The 23106-nt window shown below is 45.4% G+C and overlaps 1 protein-coding gene and 1 non-coding gene across 13 annotated transcripts in view; both read right to left on the reverse strand.

Moving 5' to 3' along the window:
- The window catches only part of TRIM2 (tripartite motif containing 2), a 154212-nt gene that overhangs the window by 30962 nt on the left and 100144 nt on the right, over positions 1 to 23106 (reverse strand). For 7 of the 12 annotated variants that reach the window (XM_056119193.1, XM_056119191.1, XM_056119192.1 and 4 more), the window contains exons 2-3: positions 10408 to 10589; positions 7714 to 7951 (exon numbers count right to left, since the gene is read on the reverse strand). In XM_056119193.1, coding sequence (XP_055975168.1) covers positions 7714 to 7951; positions 10408 to 10541 — 372 coding nt within the window. In that variant the 5' untranslated portion in view covers positions 10542 to 10589. Of the gene's footprint in view, positions 1 to 7713; positions 7952 to 10407; positions 10593 to 23106 lie in introns of all 12 variants that reach the window. The other 5 variants (XM_056119194.1, XM_056119197.1, XM_056119195.1 and 2 more) reach the window with 1 other exon arrangement.
- Positions 8887 to 8988, reverse strand: LOC130028502 (U6 spliceosomal RNA). Its single transcript, XR_008793225.1, has one exon. It is a non-coding gene; the product is annotated as a U6 spliceosomal RNA (small nuclear RNA).

A 23106-nucleotide genomic window follows, 5' to 3' on the forward strand; every position in this document is an offset into this window, starting at 1 on the left:
CACACATTCCAATTTTTGAACTTACAAAAGATTTTTTTGTGGTGGTAGGGGGAAAAGAGTGTGTCTTTAATCGGAATCAACATACATACAGTAAAGAGGATAATGCCTAATACAGATTGATGAATTTTTACAAAGCAAATACACCCACCAAATCACTTTTATTCATACTCCAATTATGAAATAAAAATGTTTATATTCCTATTTGCAAAATTTCCCTCAAAGTTTGGAGAATTCTTTGCAAACAGAAAAAAATTCCAAAACATTCTTTTTTGATCAGGGTTTATTCCTGGATTTGTACTCAGGAATCACTCCTTGTGAGGCCTTGGGGGACGACAGGATGCCATGGATTGAACATGGGTCGGTCATGTGCAAGGCAAACCCCCTACCCACTATACTATCACTCTGGCCCAATGAGAACATTCTTGGCCATAATTTGGGCAACCAAAATGCACACCTTCCTCATTAAAATACACTATTTTATATAGTACGTTTACATGATATATATAGATATATATGTATAAACATATATATGTAAGTGTAACACATCTTGATTCTCCCCAAAATAGAACACAGTTTGCTGACACAATTTCCAGTGAACCAAATTCAGATAAAATGTCCTTCAAGCTAGTTTCAAGATAATTTTAAATCTCAAGTGGCATCAGAGCTGAAATAGGTTCATACTAGAATAGGGTTTGAAAACATAACGTCTTTCCCTCATGTGGAAATTTGATTCCATGAATTTTGTTCCAGTGCAGATCTTTTTAGGAAAGGGCTTAGGCCATCAAGTGGAAATTTTCTTTCTTAATCCTTAAATTGCTTAAAGACATTTTCACACACATCCCATTAAAAATGAATTTGAATAAATCTATCCAATAAAAACATAACTACTCAGTAGGAAGATGAGCATATGGGTCATTCCTACTCGGTACAAGTCAGTTCCATCTGGCAGAGTGCCCAGCTATACCTAAAAGCTGATCATTATAGCAGATTCTCCAATGACCTCATTTTGTTCAATGTCATTTCCCTATCAGGTTGACTGGCAGAGGACATGGGGGCAGCATTGAATGAAATGAAGCTGCTCAAAGACCTGACTTTGTTATATGTCACTTTGTTTAAAGTCACAGTTTCCAAGAATCAGCTTGTTCTTCAAGCCCGTGTTTTTCCTTACTTGTTTCTGTCTTTTTGCTTTCTCTTTTGTCCAACTCTGGAAAAGCCCATGTTCTCTCTTGAACACATACTTCCTGTCTTTCTCCTCCCTCACATCTTTCTAGGAAAATTTTGTTCCATTAAAAACTATCTTTTTTTTTCCTTTTTCCTTTTTGGGTCATACCCGGCGATGCTCAGGTGTTATTCCTGGCTCTGCACTCAGGAATTAATCCTGGCGGTACTGAGGGACCATATGGGATGCTGAGAATCAAACCCGGGTCGGCCGCATGCAAGGCAAATGCCCTACCCGCTGTGCTATTGCTCCATCCCCATAAACTATCTTGCTTCACTATTTTGCCTGCTTCTGAAATTCTTTTCTGCTAGGAAAAGAGACAGACCCAGAATGTCTGTGCCGAGGTTATGACTGACTTTCCTTTCCTGCAAAAAGCAATTCTCAGCTCCAGCCTGAGTCCATGGCTGCCAAGGATTCGGGTGGCAGGGGTCATCTCCCACACTGTGCAGATCAAGAGGACTCCAGGCACAGCTTGACAGCTGCCACGTGGGGCTGGCAGGATGTGAACATCTGTGCCGTGCAAGCGCTCGTAGCGGACTTGACGAGCCCTGATTCAAGCCAAGCACTTTCCCAAGCGCTGGAGGACGCGGTATGTTAATGCAGAGAGCTGGAAATACTTTTTTCTCACTTCTACCTCCCTCACCCCCTACTTTACCAAACTATCAGCAACACTAAGCTCTTTCCTGAAGAGCTTTCTATTTTCTGAAAAACAACCTGCCCCCCACCCCTTATTCAATAATCTACGGTATTTACCAAAGAACTACATGAGCCAAAAGATCCTCCTTCCCCTGTGAGAGGCACTGCACTGCACTGCACTGTCCTCCTGTTGTTCATCGATTTGCTCGAGCTGGGCCCAGTAATGCCTCCATTGTGAAACTTGTCACTGTGTTTGGCATATCAAATACGTCACAGGTAGCTTCCTGTGAGAGGCAGTGTCTTCTAAAGAAAGGAACTGCATTTGGAGTTGCATCTGGATATTTTACTCTATTATCTACTTTCACGTGTTCAAGATATGGAATCAGCTACAAGTTCAGGCAGTGCTGCACTAATATCTTCCAGCCATAACATCTTCAGAAATTATACTAGGAAAAGCAATAACCTGGCAAAAATATAAAAGTCCCACATTATAAATTTTTTACTTGAGAAAATTTAGTTACCTAGAAACTTTCCTGGTTTTTTTCAAAAGGCTGGTAGAAGTGAAGATAACAAAGCATTTCTTGCCAAGTTCTAAGATTTTCTTTCTTTCTTTTTTTCTTTTTGGGTCACACCCAGCGATGCTCAGGGGTTACTGCTGGCTCCGAACTCAGGAAATACCCTGGCGGTGCTTGTGGAACCATATGGAATGCCGGGGATTGAACCGTCATCCGCGTATAAGGCAAACACCCTACCCGCAGTATTATCACTCCGGTCCCTCTAAGATTTTCTTTAATTCCAGTGATGGCTGGAACATAATTCTACATAAGGGAGTTTATTATTTTATGGCTTCAAAGTGGTTTGATTTTCCCAAAACACTTTCTTTCCAGATAATATATAACTAAATTAATAGTAATACTCAATCTTCATAATCACTGGTCATGAACTATTATTATTTTTTTTTGGCAGGGGGTGGAGCAAAAGGGGCTTGCACTTAACTCTGGACTTAACTCTTGTTTTTGTGTCTCCTTTTGGTTTCATTTTTTGGGCCACACCCAATGATGCTCAGGGGTTACCCCTGATTCTGCACTCAAGGATCACTGCTGGTAGAGCTTGGGGAAGCTTCCTGTATGGGGTTCCAGGAATCAAACCTGGGTCAGTTGCATGCAAGGCAAGCACTTTACCCACTGTGCTCTCTCTCCAGCCCTCTCCTTGCATTTCTGAATTCTCTTTAGCAAGGCACTAGACATGCAGTCACCAGGCTTAATGATCATTTGTGTTCAGGGACTGCTGGGCCTGAGCTCAAATGCTGGCTTTAAATGCACAGACTCTCTTAAACTGCTGACCATTCTTCCCCTTCTTCTTTGTCCTTAGACACTGCAGCCATGGCACTTTCATCAGAAGACACGGTGCCACAGTGTTCAAAGAAAATGACAGGTTTTCAACCACATGGGCGAACCAACACCAGGCAGTTTAGGATGGCAACATTCTGCGTTATTGCTAATTGCCCGTTTTTATTAACCTTCCGACACTTGGATTGTTTTTAAAGATTTACTCATGGCAATTAGCTGCAGCAGTTTCCCTGGAACAGTGCATGCATTTCGGCTCGAGTATGCGGTGAGTACCCTAATTTCAAAGTAGTAAGCATCAAACTCTGACAATTTACGATAAAACAATAAAACAATTCAAATACATAGTGCCGAAATTTCCAATGCCTCTTGCTGGCTTGTAAATTTTATGATTCTGAAGACTCATAATGACCCAGCAGAGAGAAAGTGCTCAAAATGATTTAAAGAGCTTCAAGCACCTCAAGGAGGATCAAACTCTTTAGAAATATTAAATTTTTACAATGATTTGCCAGAACACCTTTGGTGCCTCACCCAGCATTGTCAGAGCTTACACCTGGCTCTGTGCTCAAGGGTCACTCCTGGCAGGGTCTGGGGACCATATGAGGTGTTGGGGATCAAACCTGGGTCAGCTGCATGCAAAGCCAGCACCCGACCAGCTGTACTATCATCTCTTTGGCCTAAAAGGGAGAGTTTTGTTTTTTGGTTTTTTAAAAAAATTTATTAGTGAAAACACCATGAGGTACAGTTGTAGACTAACAAATTTTTGTGCTTGGGTTTCAGTTATACAATGATCGAGTACCCATCCCTCCACCAGTGCCCATTCTCCACCACCACTAATCCCAGTATCCCTCCCACCCCCCATCTCCCCATTCCACCCTGCCTCTGTGGCAGGGCATTTACTTTTGTTCCCTCTCTTTTTTTGGGTGCTGTGGTTTGCAAGAGAGGCATTGAGTGGCAATCATGTTCGGTCTATAGTCTACTTTCAGCATGCATCTCCCATCCTGGGAGGATCCTCCCAACACCCTTTGTTTGGTGCTTCCTTCTCTATCTGAGCTGCCTTTTATTTATTTATTTGCTTTTTGGGTCACACCTGGCAACGCACAGGGGTTACTCCTGGCTCTGCACTCAGTAATCACCTCTGGCAGTGCTCAGGGGACCATATGGGATGCTGGGAATCGAACCTGGGTTGGCTGCGTGCAAGGCAAACGTCCTACCCTCTGTGCTATTGCTCCAGCCCCTGAGCTGCCTTTTAAAAGGGACAGTTTTAACCAAAGATTTGTTTAACATGGCTGTAATTAGTTATCCTGTGAGTTTCTGTTAGCAGCTTAGAACACCCAATGGTCTGTGGGCTTCAAATGGGTGGGTCCATTAAATCTCAGATATTTTGAACTCTTCCTCTTCCTCAACATAAAGACATCTGAAGACCTTTATCATGGTCCACATGTTTTTCCTAGTAAATTTTTGTACAAGCACATGGTACTACGGTACAGGGGTCAAGGCGCTTGCATGAGCCTGATTCAATCCCCAGCACCATATGTACTCCCAAGTCGCACCAAGGAGTGACCCCCAAGCACGCAACCAGGAGTAAGCTTGCTATGTGTTGCCCACTAAAAATAAACATTTTTTCCTCTAGTTTACTTTATAATAATATATGTGGATTCACATAACATACCAAATATGTGTTAATCAATAGTCAATGTTAACGGTAAGGCTTTGATCAACAGCAGGCTCATCATGATGAAATTTTGGGAGTGTCATAACTTATCTGTGTGGATAAATCCGACTGGGTAGATTTATGTTCCTGGTTCCTACATTGCTGAGCTAAATCGCACATCCTCAGGGAATTCTTTTCTACTTGTCTGTCAGGCACTAACAGCAAAATTGTCTTTCCTAAGTGTTGTTTGCTTTTGTTTTTTGTTTTTTAATTTCAGGTCAGCCATGGCAGAGCGCAGGGATCACTCCTGGCAGGGCTCAGGGGAACGTATGTGGTGCCAGAGATCGAACCTGGGTTGGCTGCGTGCAAGGCAAGCATTACCCTCTGCATTATTGCTCCTTGGCAGTATTATTAAATAGGAATTCATGCCAATTGGAACGATAAATGCTAAAACTCCTCTTTGAGTTGGTCCTTAAGGCATCCCAGCTAAGTAGGCCAGAATCCACCAAGCCACACAGGCTCAGCCTTACAAGGACATCTGCTTTTCTGCCTGGCTTCTGCTGTCCCAACAAAGCCCCTTCCATGAATCATTCCAGCACCACCTCCCTCCACAGGGCTTTCTAGCCCCAGCTCCCCACCTGCCTGATCACATCTCAGCAACTCTGGATAAGCTAAACACAAAGCTGCCCTGGGCCTTCCGATGCCTGACTCCTTTTTTCTTTTTTCTTTTTGGTCACACCCGGCAATGCACAGGGGTTACTCCTGGCTCATGCACTCAGGAATTACTCCTGGTGGAGCTCGAGGGACCATATGGGATGCTGGGAATCGAACTTGGGTAGGCCGCATGCAAGGCAAAAGCCCTATCCGCTGTGCTGTTGCTCCAGCCCCACCTGACTTCTTTTAATGGTTCGCCTGACTTAGGAGACATTCAAGTTCCTTAAAATGGTAACCAGGGTCCTCCAGAAATTGATTTGTTACCTCTGCAGCCCAATCACCCACTGCCTGGTTCCTGAGAACTCTGGGCAGATGCAGAGAAAGATGGGCACTCTGCCACATTACCTCTTAAACACAGAAGACACTTCTCCATTCCATAAGGGGCATAAACTCTAGTCCAACTAAGAAACACAATGGGCTGGAGAAATAAAACAAGGGTAAGACGCTGGTCTTGCACACAGCTGACCCTATCTGAATCCCTGGCACTGCATATGGTCTCCTGAGCACCACCAGGGGTCAACACCTGAGCACAGAGCCAGGAGTGACTCTACATCCCCAGTGCCCTGAGTGGTATGGCCCCCAAATAAAACACCAACAGCAAAACAAAGCATTGTGTGTCCATGGAACCAGAGTCACATCTAATGGCACAGTGAGATTTTCTCTAAAGCACCAAATCAAACAAAAACTGATTTGGTTGTGCTTAGTAAGGATCATCCCTGGCAATGCTCAGAGGGCCGTATGGTCATGGGATACCAGGTATGATCATGCAGTACCCTCTAAAACATCAATTAGATCGGTTACCTGAGAATCAGGTATATGGATTTATTAGAATCAGATTATTTCCCTCATAGTGCACATTCAGTTCATTCCAAACTTTAATATAAAAATTCAATTAGCATGATTTTATCAATCTTTCTCCTCATCTCCAATTATTTCCTCAGATATATTTCTAGTAGTGAACTTACAGACTAAAAGAAGTTGTACAAAACACTCACAACAGTTTGCCAAATTTGTAAAGTTTCGAAAAGTAATTTAGCCATCTACCCACAGCTTAGGAAAATATTTCACCAAGGCGGGGGGGGGGGAGGGGGGTTGCAGAGGCGGAGATGGTCTGTGGTGACAGGTTATCTCACAAATATTAAAGACAGCCTTTAGGTCCTTGGATTTATTCATCAACTCCATTGTTTCTATTATTTTCAAGCTAAGTTTTTAAGTTTTTGTCTTTTGTGTTTCAATTGTTTATTGTTCTTTTTCTAATATCTTGACTTGATCTCTTCTTTTGAAAAAAGTATTTTTGAACTACTCTTTTTTGGCAGAGGTGGGGAGGGAAACAGGCCTCCTTACTACTAAGAAGGAGGGCCTTACAGAGCACAAGGAAAACCCACCTCGCAAGAAAAAGAACTTGAATTCACTAACATTTTGGTAACTATTCTCCAGGGTCAGGACGTAGCAATGACTGAATCCTTAACTTCAGACACACTTTTCCAGAGGCCCACATTAGGGTTTGTGCTGCCATATGCACTTGAGTAGTACATTTGTTGGCTGATTCTATTACTTAAACATGGTGTAGCACCATGGTACCATGGGTGGTTCCCACTGTGATGTCACATCAGACAGACTGGACCACCAGATACGGACACAAGTTTGTTAAATAGGCTTGGTAAATAGAAAAAGAAGAAGGAAAAAAACCCTGCCTTCTAGTTAAAAATGTACTAATTGAGAATTTAAAATTTTTTAATTTGTATTTCTTTTTTTGGATCACACCCAGAGATATACAGGGGTCACTCCTGGCTTTGCACTCAGGAATTACTCCTGGCAGTGCTCAGGGGACCATATGGGATGCTGGGAATCGAACCCGGGTCGGCTGTGTGCAAGACAAACGCCCTACCCGCTGTGCTATCACTCCAGCACTAATTTGTATTTCTTAAAACACAGTAGCGTTTATTTCATGAAGCCATTAGAGGGCAAGAAACATACCTTTGAGCGCTGGCCCCAAGGGTGTTGAATAAAGGGGTTCAGAGAGAACGCAGGGAAAGGAGAGCGAGGGCAAGGAGGGGCACCTCTGTTAATGCCCTTTGGGGTGCTGTGCGGCTACAGTTATTTCTGCCATCTGCTCCCAGCAGGGGCCAGCCCCCACCACTTACATTGCCATCATGGTTGGGGCAGGACAAAGGCTTTCCTGCGGCCACGGCGGTGACGGTCTCCAGGATGGACGACTCCTCGACGTTGCTGCCTGGCGTTCGCTGCAGCACGTCCATCAGGTTCGTGATGAAGAAGTTGTTCTGCAGCGCGGCCACCCCCTTCTCGGGCAGGATGGAGGTCTGGCGGCACACGGGGCAGGACAGGGTCAGGCTGTGGGCCGGGATGTAGTTCTGCAGGCACCTGGGACGGAGGCAGAAGCAGGAAGGACCATCAGGTCCGGGGGTGAGGATGGGGGCACCCCTGGAGCAGAACCCACTGAGCCACAGCCACTGAGCTTCCTTCCCTGTCTCCTTCGCTCCGCTAGGAAAACAACAGGTCAAAAACCCCGATGTCACCTGCACTCAGCGACCAGGTCCCCTGAGTCAGGCAGATGATGATGCGTCAGGAGAGGGATCAGGTCACTGATCTGGCAGGGGGTCACTTCCAGGCCACACACGTGGACAGTGGAAGTCTCAGCCAGGAGCCCGGAAGCAACAGGAATCCTAACTTCTCTCTGGGGGTGAGGGGTGGGGCACGTCTGGCAGTGTTTGGGGGCTGCTGTCCACTCAGGGGTTGCTCCTGGCAGTGCTCCATGGAGCACACAGTGCCCAGGCCTCCTGGAAGCTAAACCTGGACTCCAGTCCACCGAGTCATGTCTCTGGTCCCACTCCGATGGAGTGAATCAGAAGCCCGCACGATCTGCACACACTCGAGGGCTGCTGGAGAGTATCTAATAGGGTGGATGGACCTGTGTGCGCTCCACTCTTCCATTGATGAAACTTCACATATGATATCAAAGCCTGTCTCAGATGTTAAGATACATCAAAATAGATGAAGGGGTGTGTGTGTGTGTGTGTGTGTGTGTTTGTGTGTGTGTGTGTGTGCGCGCGCGCATGAATGCATGCATTTTTTTGTTTGTTTGTTTAGCAGAAAAGTCTTTTTTTCCCCAGCAGAAAGTATTTTTATTAAGTTTTTGATGCAGGGTGGAACATGATGAAAAGTGCCTGTCCACGTTGCCTACCGCTAATCAAAGGACGATCTTCCCACAGGAGTCTGGTCACATGGACAATTAGCTGGCATTTGTTGTTGGTCTTGTTTTGTAGTTAAAAAGACTATTCATTGCTACATGACGGAGCCAAAACATGTAATGTTTCACAAACGTGTGTGTCATCCTTGACCAGGGCCCAGGCTAATCCCTGTATAGTTCCTATTAGTGTATGTGTTAATTGAGCACTAACCTGGACTAACTGAGCACTAACTTGGACTGGTTTTAGCTCCATCGTTGAGCCGTTTTTGGAAGATGAACTATATCAAGTACTTATGCTGCAGTATAAAAATGAGTAAAAAGTACTGGTGCTCTGAATACCCACCACTAAAACAAAAACCATACATCTGTGTATGCACACAAAAAAGTCCCACAATAATCTAACACAAAGTACAATAAACAAAATACAACCATCAGTAACAAATTCACCTTCTCCCTCCATCCAACCCCACCAAGAATGTCACCAAGGCAAATAAGACCTTCCCCATTACATTAACTCTAAGTCAACAGTAAATCAGATACCAAATGTATTTTATGGGGTAGTAAATATAATTAGCATTGATTTGGAGCCATTGAAAGAAACTATTTCCTCTTTTATCCTGGTAAGCAAAGCACTTTCATTATGTATTCAGTAATAACAGAAAATGTATAACCTTACTAGGAAAATACTTAAATGGGGCCAGAGATAAATTAATCACCCAAACTTGTTGTGCTTAATTGTTCATGCGGTAAGTTAGACAGAAAATAAAGGTATATCTTGATGACAGATTAACACAATGGAAACAACTATTCAGGAAGACATATGGAAGTAGGTTTTTTTAAATATAGTCAAATGTACGTGTAATTGCTGTAATTGCTGTAATAACTCATTTAGTTTTATTTTCAGGAAACATTCTGTTTCAGGATGCCATTAGAGTATACTCTCTCATTCATTTAGAAGGGTGATCTCTTTTTAAATCTCAGATACAAATATTTTACTCAAATTATTATGTCAGAGGAAATGTGATATTTGGGGATGGAGTCACCCAGTGATGCTCAGGGAACCATATGTGGTGCTGGGGGTCTAACCAGATGTCAGCTGTACACAAGGCAAACGCCTTACCTCTGGGACTATCGTTCCAGAAATGCCAAGATTCATAATCAGTCAAATATCCTCTATGAGGTAAAGACTGGCAAAATTTGTTTCAAGAAGAGCAAAGGGAAAACAATTTTAAAATTTTTGGTGTGTTCTGTCTTTGGAACACACTAAGCAGAGCTGGGGGTTCCTCTCGGGGAAGAGGGGACCCCGTGGTTCTGGACCCCAAACTCTGGGTCCCTGGATGCAAAGTATCTCCCAGCCCTAAATCTTGAAACATTCAATGCTTTAATTTCCCGGGGAAAGGAAGAGGTGCTTATTGGGTTGCTTTTTCCCACTTAAAATGATCTGAAATAAAGACAAGAAATTGGCTGAAATTATCTGAAATTTCCGACGCATGATTATGTTTCTAGACATTCATTCATCAGAAACACAAAAGAGTCCTTGTCTCCTCGGGTGCCTGAAGACTTCTGGGAGGAGTCGGTGAGGAGTCGGAGGTGGGCTTTGAAACTCCCTCCCCCTGCACCGCAGGCTTACCTCTCGCAGAAAGTATGCAGACAGGGGAGAACCTTGGGGTTCTTGTACCGTTCCAGGCATATACTGCAGATCAGGAACTGCTTGTCAATCTGGCGCACCACAGGACTTGGGATGTTGGTGGCTTCACTGGCCATCCTAGACCACTGACATGGGGGGCCGCCTGTCCTTGACCCTGCACGCTGCTGCTGCCAGAAAAAACCAAGACAGAGAAATGACCAGTCAGTGCTAAGCACAAGCTACGTGATGTTCAGAGGCAACGTTAACTCCAGGCAACGGATTCCAAAGTAAACCATCCTGCCTGCTAGAGATCCTGGTGCCCAAAGCCCCTGTCTGGCTGTCTGAGGTGCTGGGAGGATCCAGGAGCACCCTGGATTTAAAAAGGTAGTTTTGGGCTGGAGCGATAGCACAGCGGGTAGGGCATTTGCCTTGTAAGCAGCCAACATGACCGATACAGGTTCGATTCCCAGCATCCCATATGGTTCCCCGAGCACCGCCAGGAGTAATTCCTGAGTGCATGAGTCAGGAGTAACCCCTGAGCATCGCCGGGTGTGACCCAAAAGGGGAAAAAAAAAAGGTAGTTTTCAGGTGGGGCACTGACTGATCTTTTCAGAAAAGGGCTGGTAGGTCAACTAAGTTTGAAAACCTTTACAACAGTAGAATAGAGTAAGCTGCCTGTTTGGTAGCTTTTTGTTTTGTTTTGGGCTTTTTTCGGGGGGAGAGGGGGTCACAGGGTTACTCCTAGCTCTGCACTCAGAAACTACTCCTGGTGGAGTCTGGAGGACCATATGGGATACCGGAGATTGAACCCGGGTCGGCCACACGCAAGGCAAATGCCTTACCTGCTGCACCATTGCTCTGGTCCCAGAGATGCCTTCCTGGACGGTGAGTATGAAATCTTCTTATTACAGGGAAGTGAGAACCCAGATGATCTAGATACACACAGAGGCCCAGCGACTCATGCACATGGACGATAAAAAGACTGAGCAGTAGGGCAATGAGCACTGAGCACTGACCACCGAGCTGTAAGCAGTGGAGCAAGTGAGGCCGAGCACTGGAACTCAAACCAAATAGTGAGAACCTGGGCAGCAGAGAACAACAAGGTAAGAGAAGCCAGAGAGCAGCAGGAAGCAGTTGGCGGACCAGCACGGGCTCCAGTTCCTAAGCCTGCTGGACATCCACAGAAGCGAACCTGCTGATGCCACTAAACGAAGAGCTGGAACACTCAAGGCACCTGAAATCTTCCGCACGGTCCACAAAGATGCTGAAAGTTAGCTGACACCCATTGTAACACAATCACACGTTCACCAGGCAAACGAGACCACTCAGAGGCTTGTTGTACAAAGAGGCTGGCGAGCAGTTTCAGAGCAGGGTAGGGCAGGGCAGGATTAAGGCCTTCACCCAACGTGCTCTTTGAGTACAAACTGTCTTACTCAAACAGGACGAGGATATTTATTAAAGTATTAAAACTATATAAATTTCAATACAAAGATAGAGTCTTTTTTGTTGTGTGTTTTTGGGCCACACCAGGCATACTTGTGGCGCTATGCTCAAGGATCACTTCTAGTGGTGTTGACGAGGAGCATATGGGGTACTGGGGATGAAGCCCTGGTCTACTGCGTGCAAGGCAACTTCCTACTGCTGTACTATTGCTCTGACTCCAGATATAGAAGCCTTATTTAAATATAAAAACCTTATGATGGCCTATAACAAATAGACAATTGTATTAAAACACAGTGCATTTCCATCTATTGGCAGAGCTTCAGCAGCCGAAGACCTCCAGAACCAGCCACAGCCATGCTGAGACCACTCTCCACACGCATGAATGTACCGGCAGAGGAACAAAGGCATGTGGGTCCTGGGGCTGAGATCTCCAAGCCTGCTCGGGTCGGGGCTGAGCATCCTCCACCCAGATCCTCCATCTTCTAGTAGGCAGGGGTCACACCCACCAACTGGCCCCCTGGCGCCATGTAATCCCATCAACGGCCAAGACCCAGACTATAAAACCCAGCTTCTGACATCTTATTATCTCATTCTTACGTAGGACAACCTGGCAGGCTACCGAATGTAACCTGCCCACGTGGCAGAGTCTGGCAAACTCCCCGTGTCATACCCAATATGTCAAATTACCAGTAACAATGATGGGTCTCAATCTCCTAACCCTGACAGAGCCTTGAATATGGCACTTTTTAAAATCTCAGGGCTATGGGGCTGGAGCTGTAGCACAGCGGGTAGGGCGTTTGCCTTGCACGCAGCCGACCCGGGTTCGATTCCCAGCATCCCATATGGTCCCCTGAGCACCGCCAGTGGTAATTCATGAGTGCAGAGCCAGGAGGAACCCCTGTGCATCTCCAGGTGTGACCCAAAAAGCAAAAAAAAAAAAAAATTCTCAGGGCTATGAAGAAGGACACGTTACTGAGGACACGTTACTGGGGCCTGCTCGAGGCAATTGACAAACAACAGGATGATCGTGATCGTGATCATGATTCCATCTATTGTATCAGGGCAGGGGGAGGTCAATTATGAAACCCTAAAATGTGTCACATGAAAATTATTTTGAAGTGACAGCAACTGAACAGCGAATATAGGAGAAACTCTCTCCGCTCTCACATCTACTTAAAAGTGGAGCATCAAAGCCCCTTTAGTAAAGGGAATTGCCATGTGGGCAGTGCCCACTTGATCCAGAGAATGACCCTGACTCACTGGAGATGCCACCAGGTGGAGTGACACCAGGCCTCTCTCGACACAGTCCTAATATCTAGGTCACTTTCCCACAAGTGACTGTCCAACAACTGAGGTCCCAAGTCCATTTCTCTTTGTCACATAGTCACATCTCCATAATTTCTCATCCTCTGTTAACAGACTCTGGAGCCTAACCACCACTTTAGGATTTCACATCTTTTCTATGAAACCCCTAGGCACACAAAATTTTCAGTAGTAAGCCAATACAATGTAATTTCATTTTTTCTTTTTTCTTTTTTCTTTTTTTTGGGGGGGAGGGTTCACACCTCGTGATGCACAGGGATTACTCCTGGCTTATGCACTCAGGAATTACTCCTGGCAGTACTCAGAGGACTATATGGGATGCTGGGAATCAAACCTGGGTTGGCCGCATGCAAGGCAAACACCCTACCCGCTGTGCAATCGCTCCAGCCCTGTAATTTCATTTTGAAAAAAAGAAAAAAAAGAAAAAAAAAAGAACATGATAAAAATCTGAATACCTTTTTTTCCCTAGTCATGTGTTTGGTCTTCAAGTCAGCATCCTGTCCTGAATGTCAAGAAAACATATTCTCTCTCATTCTCTCTCTCTCTCTCTCTCTCTCTCTGTTTTTGGGGTCACACATGGCAATGCTCAGGGGTTACTCTTTCCTCTGCACTCAGGAATTACCCCTGGCAGTGCTGGGTGTGTGTGGTGGAGGGGAGAGGTATGGGGGCCATATGGGATGCCTAGGATCGAACTTAGGTTGGCTCAGTGCAAGGCAAATGCCCTACCCACTACTCTGGCCCCAAGGAAACATTCTCATGTTAACATAGCACAGGGCTTCTGAAACTTTCTCTACTCACAACCACTTTTATGACCCCCTCCCCAAAAAGTTTTTTATACACCCACAGGTCTATAGGTATATAAAATAAAACAAATATACAAGATTACATTACTGACACTGTATCATGAAGAAAAGCATAAGATCCCCATATGGGACCACAACCTGCAGTTTTAGAAGCTAGGATGTAAGAACAGGGGCACAAAAACAAAACAAAACAAACAAACAAACAAACTACCATCCAAAATAAGTCTTTGTCCACAGGTTACTTTCATGGGGGTTCCTAATAAGGAAGCCCAGAAAGGAGGTTGCTTTGGGTCATGGCATCTACATGCAAATGTCTCTTTAGAAGGGTGACTTCCTGATCTTGTCTTTTCTTTCCTTCCTTTTGGTTTTCAGGCTACACTCAGATGTGCTCAGGACTCTCATGAGGCCTTACTCCTGCCTTTGTGCAAGGATCATTCCTGGTGGCTTTCAGTGGACCATATGTGGTGGCCGGGATCAATCTGGGTTGCAGAGAAAGAAAGCAGAACTCAAGTCTTCAACTGACTGACCACTACCCTGCTGCTTCCCAATGTCCTCTGCTCAGGCTGAGCTCACTCAAAGATTGAAGATACTGTCTGTGGTCATAGCCACCTGGGGGATAGTCAGTGACCCAGGGCTCCCCACAAGCAGGAGGGAGACATGTTATCAACAAACTTCTTATGTGTCCTCTTCCCAATCTGCCCGAAGATGTCTGACTTTCCCCAGTCTCTAAGGAACCCAAATCTTAACAGATGATCCCAGTTAGACCCCAACCACACCACACGCCACTTGGTGGCATTGTAGTCACAAGCGGACCCACATACGACAGTGGTCCCCATAGGCCCTGCCAGACAGCCGGATGTGGCATAAGCTATATCACCCAGAGTGTGACACAATGACAGAAGGTGACAATATCATCTAACAACATTTTTCTCAGCTCTTCTCCCCATAGTGAAGCAACAAATGTCAACACTTAGGATGCAGGAATGAAATCATTAAAATTTTTCATTTATTTATTTGAAGAGGGCTTGGGGAAGGGGTTAGACCACATCCAGAGGTGTTTAGAGCTTCTGGCGGGGCCCTGGGAATATAGAGGGAGCCAGGGATTGAACCTGGGTCTGCCAGGTGCAAGGCACCGCCCTATCCACCATGCTATCTTTCCAACCTCTTGTTAAAAACTGTAATGAAAACTTTGCATGGAAACAAACAAACAAACAAACAAAACATAGCATGCAGTTCAATGTCTTCTTCAGAACGAAGGTTTCTAAATTTTCATACCAGAAGGTACAAGTGGGTGGAGAGATAGTAAGTGGTTAAGGCACTTGCCTTGGAATGCAGCCAACATTGGTTTGATCCCAGCCACCGCATATGGTCCCCAGAGCCCCAGCAGGAGTGACCCCTGAGCACAGAGCCAGGAAAAGTCCCCAAGTACCATTGGTTGTGGCCCCAAACCAAACCAAAACAAACCAAACAAAACAAAACCAGAAGGTAGAATGCCTAGGAGAGACTAAGGGAGGAAAAGTGACAAGACACAGTTCTTTTGCCATTTTAAAGAGTTTTGGGTTTCAATCCCAATAAAACCCAGGTTGAGCTAAAATTCATTTTCTCATTTCCCAAATTTTAGGGAAGGTGTCCACGGCTCTCCAATACTCTTCCCCTACAACTGCCCTCGCCCCAAAGAGAAAAAAGAGGCTGAAGTGATAGTAGGGTACTCCCTTGCTTGCGGCGAACCCAGGTTCAATCCTTGGCATCCCTTAACAGTTCCCTCGGCATTGCCAGGAGTGATTCCCGAATACTAAGTAACCTCTGAGCACTGCCCCCAAACCAAGAAATTAAAACAAAACCAACCAACCAACCAACCAAACAAACAAACAAAAAAACCTCTACACTATCTAAAGAAGACTCCCCTCTCCAACTATAAGTGACTTATTTTCACCCCACCAAGGGACAAAACTTTTTCTAGGGGTTGCATCAAATTAGAGCTCAGGGCCTGGGTTAGGATGGGGTCAAGTACTCCACTTTTTAAAAACTGTTAAGAGAAGTCTGCTGTTTCCACTTACTTGAGTCTAGTCCCCTACCTAACGCACTATTTTTCCACTGGATACCTTGGAGATGAGTCATCAAAGAGCACAATTAAGGAACAGAACCTTGTGAAAACACACTCCCCGTGAGCATCATGTTCAAACAGCACTCAAGCCAACAGTTTAGCTCTGAAGCAGGATCTCCACAACTTTCTTTAAAAAAAAAAATAGGTTTTGGGGAGAGATGCATAAATAAATCTCAAGAGATTAGCAAGCTGCAGAGGTGCCTCTACATCCCACATTACACTAATTCTCATATCCGGGCACCCTGAAGGGGGGAGGGTGAGTCCCACCAACCCAGCCCCAATAGAGCCCCAGCAACTGAAAACTTCCAGAATCCAATCGCCGCCATGCTCATAGCCAGACTTCACAGGCTTGGACGAGCCTCATACAGGAATGAATCTGTTGAAAAACTCAAGTATGCAGGTTTTGTGACCAAAATCTCCAAGCTCTCACGGAGTTGGGATGGGCGACCTCCACCCATTCCCCTGTTCTTCTAGGAGCCTGGCAGTCATGCCCATGAACTGCCTCCAGTGTCATATAAGCAAATGTATTTAAAACAAATTACATGATCCGGAGACTCATAAATAAATCTCAGACCCCAAAGTCACCAACCAGTTAAAAATTTAACTCCAGGAGTATCACCCCAACAAAATTTTAGAATCCCTGGAGTGACAGCTCATACTCGACACCATTGATACACCGTGGAGCACACCACATTGGATGGGATGTAAAGTAGAAGGCAACAAATCTCGATTAAGAAAATACTAATACACAAGACTTAATACGTAACAACATGTTAGTAATCTCTCATCCAAGGGTTTACTAGCTCCAGGGTGAGATACAACAATCTTCATATTTTCTTCTAAGGAAATTTTTTGGGTCATTTTTAGCGAATTAATCATAACAAGCAATACAAAATAAATTATTTAGGGCCTGCTACTGGGGCAGGTTTGGGTGGTGGTTGGGAAAATTGGAAAATATGGTGGTGGGAAGGTGTAATGGTGCTGGGATTGCTGTTGGAATACTGAATGTAATAAATCATTGTGAACAACTTTATAAAAATAAAACTGAAAAAAAATAAGGTTTTTGGGCCACACCTTGTGGTGCTCAGGGCTTATTCCTGGCTCTGTGCACAAGACTGACCCCAAGGGTGCTCAGGATCCCTGGTGCCAGGGATTGAGCATGGTCAGTCCACACAAGACAAGTACCTTATGTCCTGTACTATCCCTCTGGCCCCTCTCCTACACTTGGGTAGAGCTGCCCTGAAGAACTAGAGTAGAGGAATCTGAGGATGGTTCCGTGTCAAAAGCACCTGCCCTGCCAACGTGAGGTCATGAGTCTGATCCCCAGTGCCTCCCACATACTTCGAGGATGCTCTTCGAGGCTCTGCTGTCTCAGAGCCCAGCACCCCAACAGAGCAACGCCATCTCCAACAAATCACAGTCACATGTGGGCACCGCAGTGAAAAGTGTGCACCCGCCAGCAAATGCTGAGACTAAAGATGCAAGAGCACGATCCCCAGAGAGCACATGTGAGCGCCACTGTGAACCCCAGGCAAGCACCACCTCAAGAGGGAGACCCCACAAGCACCTCTGCCCAGAGCCCACCACAAGCACGTGTGTGAGCGACCTCCCTGCCATCATTAATTACAATCACAAAGTGGAAGGAAAAGGGGGGAAAGAAAGAACTAGAGAGGCTGGAGTGATAGCACAGTGGATAGGGCGCTTGACTTGCAGGCGTCCGACCCGGGTTCGATTCCCAGCATCCCATATGGCCCCCCGAGCACCGCCAGGAGTAATTCCTGAGTTCATGAGCCAGGAATAACCCCTGAGCATCACTGGGTGTGGCCCAAAAAGCAAAGAAAGAAAGGAAGAAAGAAAGAAAGAAAGAAAGAAAGAAAGAAAGAAAGAAAGAAAGAAAGAACTAGAGCAGAGAGCCATACTTGGGGACTGAATTATACCTAGTTCCTGTCTCACAGGCTCAAGATATCGGCATACTCTTTACTTTTCTTTTCTTTCTCTTTTCATTTTTTGTATGTTTGTTTTGGGGCCATACCTGGCTGTGCTCAGGGTTTATTCCTGGTCCCAGGCTCAGGGATCACTCCTGGTGGGGCTTGGGGACCCACATATGGGGTACCAGGGATTGAACCTGGGTCAGTTGTGTGCAAGACAAGCCCTACTACTCTGTACTCTCCAGCTCCACCCTCTGCCTTCCTTGACCCTCAAACCTCCACTTTCTGAGAGGGGAGGGATGGATCTGCCTGAGAAAGAGGAAGTCAAGGGTTAAATACTTGACCCACTCCGGCCAAACAGTAACATCAGGGAACTGGAAGCTCAGATGTCAAGTTTTCTGCTAAGCTGGTAAATTGGAGACTACTAATCTACTAAACTGAGTGCGCCACTGGGTGTGTGTCTGTGTGTGCATGCGCACATGTGTGTACCTTATCAAAAAGATCAAGTGCTTACTTCAGTGACTGCTAAGACTGGAATGATTTGGGGATGGAGAGATAGGACAGTATGTAGGATTCTTGCCCACAAACCAAACAACACAGATTGGAAAGATTTATAAGACTGGCATGGCCTTGGAATTGGAATCAGGAAAGGTTTCATATATTTAAAACAAATTACATGGAAACTTTCTGTTATAATCATTCTGTAATAATTTTATTTTGGAGAGTTTTAAAAAATGTTTGTGTTACTTTTGGGGGGACCACACCTGGCAGTGTTCAGGGCTTACTCCTGCCTCTGTTCTGGGGACAAGCCAGGGATAGAATCTGGGTTGACCACGTGCAGTCAGTACACGCCCTACCCACTGAACTACCTCTCCAATCCTATCTTTTTCACTTATCAAAATCATCAGTCGTGATGGGTATTAAAAAAAAGCAATACATCATATTGGATTTTACTTTTTTAAATCCCTAATTTTGAGATTTTGGGGAAGGAAAATACATTTGTTTTAATCAAATGGGGATACATGCTAACTAAATAAAATCTCCTGAGCAGATAGTTCTCAGCATCACGGGTATCGTTTTATGATTGAGATTGTCATGGGTGAGTGTTGGTTAGCAGTGTTCCTTTATATGGCAAATTAACTTTACTCATTAGCACTAATTTAAAATCATGACAACATGATCGTTTTTCACAAGTGACCTATTGAAGCCATCTGGACTTTCAAAGACCCCCAGAATGAATATAAAAGGTTTCCAACCCCCAACAATCCCTAAACACTGCCAGGATACTGAGCATCCCTTCAACAGAACTGGCTACCCACAAAAAGAAGACAATTGTCTTAAGGGCAACATATGCTTAGGAAAACAGAGGCACAAAATGTGCTAATGAGCCCCGCGGGGAGCTTCCTATCAGTCTTCATATGCCATGAGGAATATACACAAAATATATGACAGTCTCTAATCAAAATATTTGGAAACGACCACAGCTTCTGGCCTTGTTGATTAGAAAACCAGTAAATACCTATTTGGATTTTTGGCTGCTCTCTTCTCTCCATCTTGGTTTCTGAATTGCCCAAGATTCTTCTCAAATAACCAGCAGAGAGAAACACATAATTATAAAGCAGGGAAAGGCATGTCTCCAACTGCAAAACTAAGTTCTGGAGAGACACGCGTGCAAGCACACCAGCAGACTTTGTCTCCAGAGGATTGGGATGCTTTTTATTTTATTATACTTTATTTTATTTTATTTTATTTTATTTTATTTTATTTACTTTATTTTTTATTCTTTTTTTTCTTTTTGGGTCACACCCAGCAACGCACAGGGGTTACTCCTGGCTCTGCACTCAGGAATTATTCCTGGCAGTGCTCAGGGGACCTTACAGGATGCTGGGAATCAAACCCGCATCAGCCGAATGCAAGACAAATTCCCTAGCCACTGTGCTATCGCTCCAGCCCCAGAATGACTTTTAGATGCAAGATTGAGCCCCAGACATTTTGGCTAGAGGCCAACAGAAAGGACCTGACAGAGCAGCAGAGGCAGGGTCATCTTACAACATGAACTGCAATATTTGTGAGGCTGATGTGAATCAGCGGTTGGAGACGTATGGAGGTTCGGGAAGGCTCCTGTGGAGAACCCACAGCCATAAACAACACGGCCCACACACAGCACTCACCTCTGCAAGAGCATTCCCCTTCTCCACCTGAAGAAGCGCATGACTTTCAGAATCATATTCAACAGTGAAACTTGGCACCAAGCCCTTAGCTCTTGCTGTCCGCTGCCCTGGATCTATTTACTCTCCTGAACTTCTTTTTAAATTTATTTTTGGCGGGGGGACACACCAGGCAATGCTCTTGGGTTACTCCTGGCTCTGCACTGAGGAATTACACCTGCAGTACTCAGGGGACCATATAGGATGTGGAGGATAGAACCAAGGTGTACCACGTGCAAGGCAAGCGCCCTATCCACTATACTATTGCTCCGGCCCTCTGCTCACCTTCAAAAGCCTGCAATGTATTTAATTTTGCACATTGTTCCTGCCCCCATCCCACTAGCATATCAGGAGGGATCTTCAATTGCTTCTTCAATCTCTCTAAACAACACTAGCATATCATAAAGAATCTTCAACTACTTCCTGCAGAGTCCTGGCACCTTGAGAGTTATGCCTGGTTTTGTGAAACATAGTATGAACAATAAATAGCACAGCAGTAGGGCATTTGCCTTGCACGCAGCCAACATGGCCAACCCGAGTTCGATTCCTCCGCCCCTCTTGGAGAGCCCGGCAAGCTACCGAGAGTATCTCGCTCGCACGGCAGAGCCTGGCAAGCTACCCATGATGTATTCGATATGCCAAACACAGTAGTAACAACAAAGTCTCCAATGGAGACGTTACTGGGTCCGCTCGAGCAAATTGATGAACAACGGGAGGACAGTGACAGTGACAAATTAATTTTTCAGGGGGAGTCTCCCAAACAGTGCTCGAGAGTTCTGAGAGTCACTTCCAGTGATTATCAATCTACCGGGCCAATAGTTCAATGCTCAGGCCTGGCAATGTGGCCATGGGGGCCACCAGCCTTCCCCACAGTGCTGAGGGGATCCACCAGGGCACACCTGGCAGTGTTGGGGAACCATGCGGTGTCAACGATCAAACCCAAGCTCCTTGGTTTGGGACCTTGGCCTGACTTCGGAGTTATCTCCCCAGACCCACCTGGGAGGGACTCCAAGCTGTATCAGAACAGGGCAGCCCCCCGCTGCTCCATGGCAGAGGTCATAAAAGTATTTTCATTTGACCTCCCAGAGGACCTGCTTGTCCACAGACTAATCTCTCCCAACAACATCCGTCATCTCCCGGAAGGTAAATATTTGGGGACACACTTCACACACTCACAAATGCCAGGAAAGCCATCACGGAAAATGAACAGGCAGAGAAATGAAAAGCTGAAGGTTGAGATACAAATTTATTAGTAGTGGTGCTGGCCAACAAAAACACACAACTTGTGTCACCCACATGGCTTGCCGGCTGTGGGAAAAACAAGGCAGCAATTACACACCGAGTCGCTGGGCACACAAGAGTTCTACTCAGCATTTCTTCCCTCGTGTCAGCGCCGGTATTTTTCCTGGCTCGCTTTCTCCAATCTTTCCCCACTTGGAAATGACAACTAAGTGGAACAGAACTTCATAGGAGAGACATGTCACAACTCGGAGGTTGAGACCATTATTTCCACCCCACAAAGCATACCAATTCGGCCAGAAAACCATTCCAGTGCTTTAGTGCTGAGAGACGGTAAGAAAGGGCAGAAGGGAAACAGGGGTATAAAGTCGAATGGAGAGAGCACTTTCCAAGAGAAGAGTTGGAGAAAACTAGTTTGGCTGGATTAGAGGCACAATATACGCCTTAAGGCCTTGCAAGCCACTGATGCCCCCAGTTCAAATTCATCACTTATGGACCCCCTGGAGCACTGCCAAGGGTCACTCAAGCACAGAGTCAAGAATAGCCCTCTAAGCCACACATGCTAGGGGAAAAGGGAGCTCAGATAGAGAAGGAAGCACCAAGTAAAGGGTGTTGGGAGGATCCTCCCTGGATGGGAGAAGCATGCTGAAAGTAGACTGTAGACCAAACATGATTGCCACCCATTGCCTCTTTTGCAAACCACAACACCCAATAAGAGAGACAGAACAAAAGGGAATGCCCTGCCACAGAGGCAGGGTGTGATGGGGGGATGGGGCGTGGGAGGGATACTGGGATCCGTGGTGATAGGAAATGGGCACTGGTGGAAGGATGGGTATTTGATCATTGTATAATTGAAACTCAAGCACAAAAAATTTGTAAGTCTACAACTGTACCTCATGGTGTCTCACTAATAAAAATTTAAATAACAAAAATAAAGAGAAAAAAAAAAAAGAATAGCCCCTAAGCGCCACTAGGAGTGGCCCAAACGCCACCAACCCCCTCCACCCCATTCCCCAAAAAAGATTTGTGGGTAAGAAGCAATAAACTGATTCTGAGTCAGGCAAAAAGACATCAGATCTCATTTCTGTGTGAGCTAAATTTGGGGACAGGAGGGTCAAATCAGACCTGGCTACACTCGGGGGCTTCCTCCTCACTCTGTGCTCAGGGATGACTCCTGGCAGAGCTCAGAGAACCTTCTTCCATGTCAGGGACAGAAGCAGGAACAGCATGTTCAAGGCAAAAATGCCTTCACCCCTATATTATTCTGTGGCTTCTCTGGGTTACTCCTTCATTGCCACTTCAAATTGCTGAATTTGGGGCTGGAGCAATAGCACAGCGGGTAGGGCATTTGCCTGGCATGCGGCTGACCCAGGTTCGATTCCCAGCATCCCATATGGTCCCCTGAGCACCGCCAGGGGTGATTCCTGAGTGCAGAGCCAGGAGGAACCCCTGTGCATTGCCAGGTGTGACCCAAAAAGCAAAAAAAAAAAAAATCTCTGAATTTATCAATACAGGGCCATTTAAAAGCATTTCTTAAAAATAAATAAATAAATAAATAAATAAAAGCATTTCTTCCACCGGTAGGCAGGTTAAAATCAGCTACCCAGGATGGTAAAGATCTTCTGTTATACTTGCAGAAAGGAAACCCTGAGATG

Source organism: Sorex fumeus, unplaced genomic scaffold, assembly GCF_029834395.1.
Source record: "Sorex fumeus unplaced genomic scaffold, SorFum_2.1 ptg000039l, whole genome shotgun sequence".
NCBI classification, from domain to species: Eukaryota; Metazoa; Chordata; class Mammalia; order Eulipotyphla; family Soricidae; genus Sorex; species Sorex fumeus.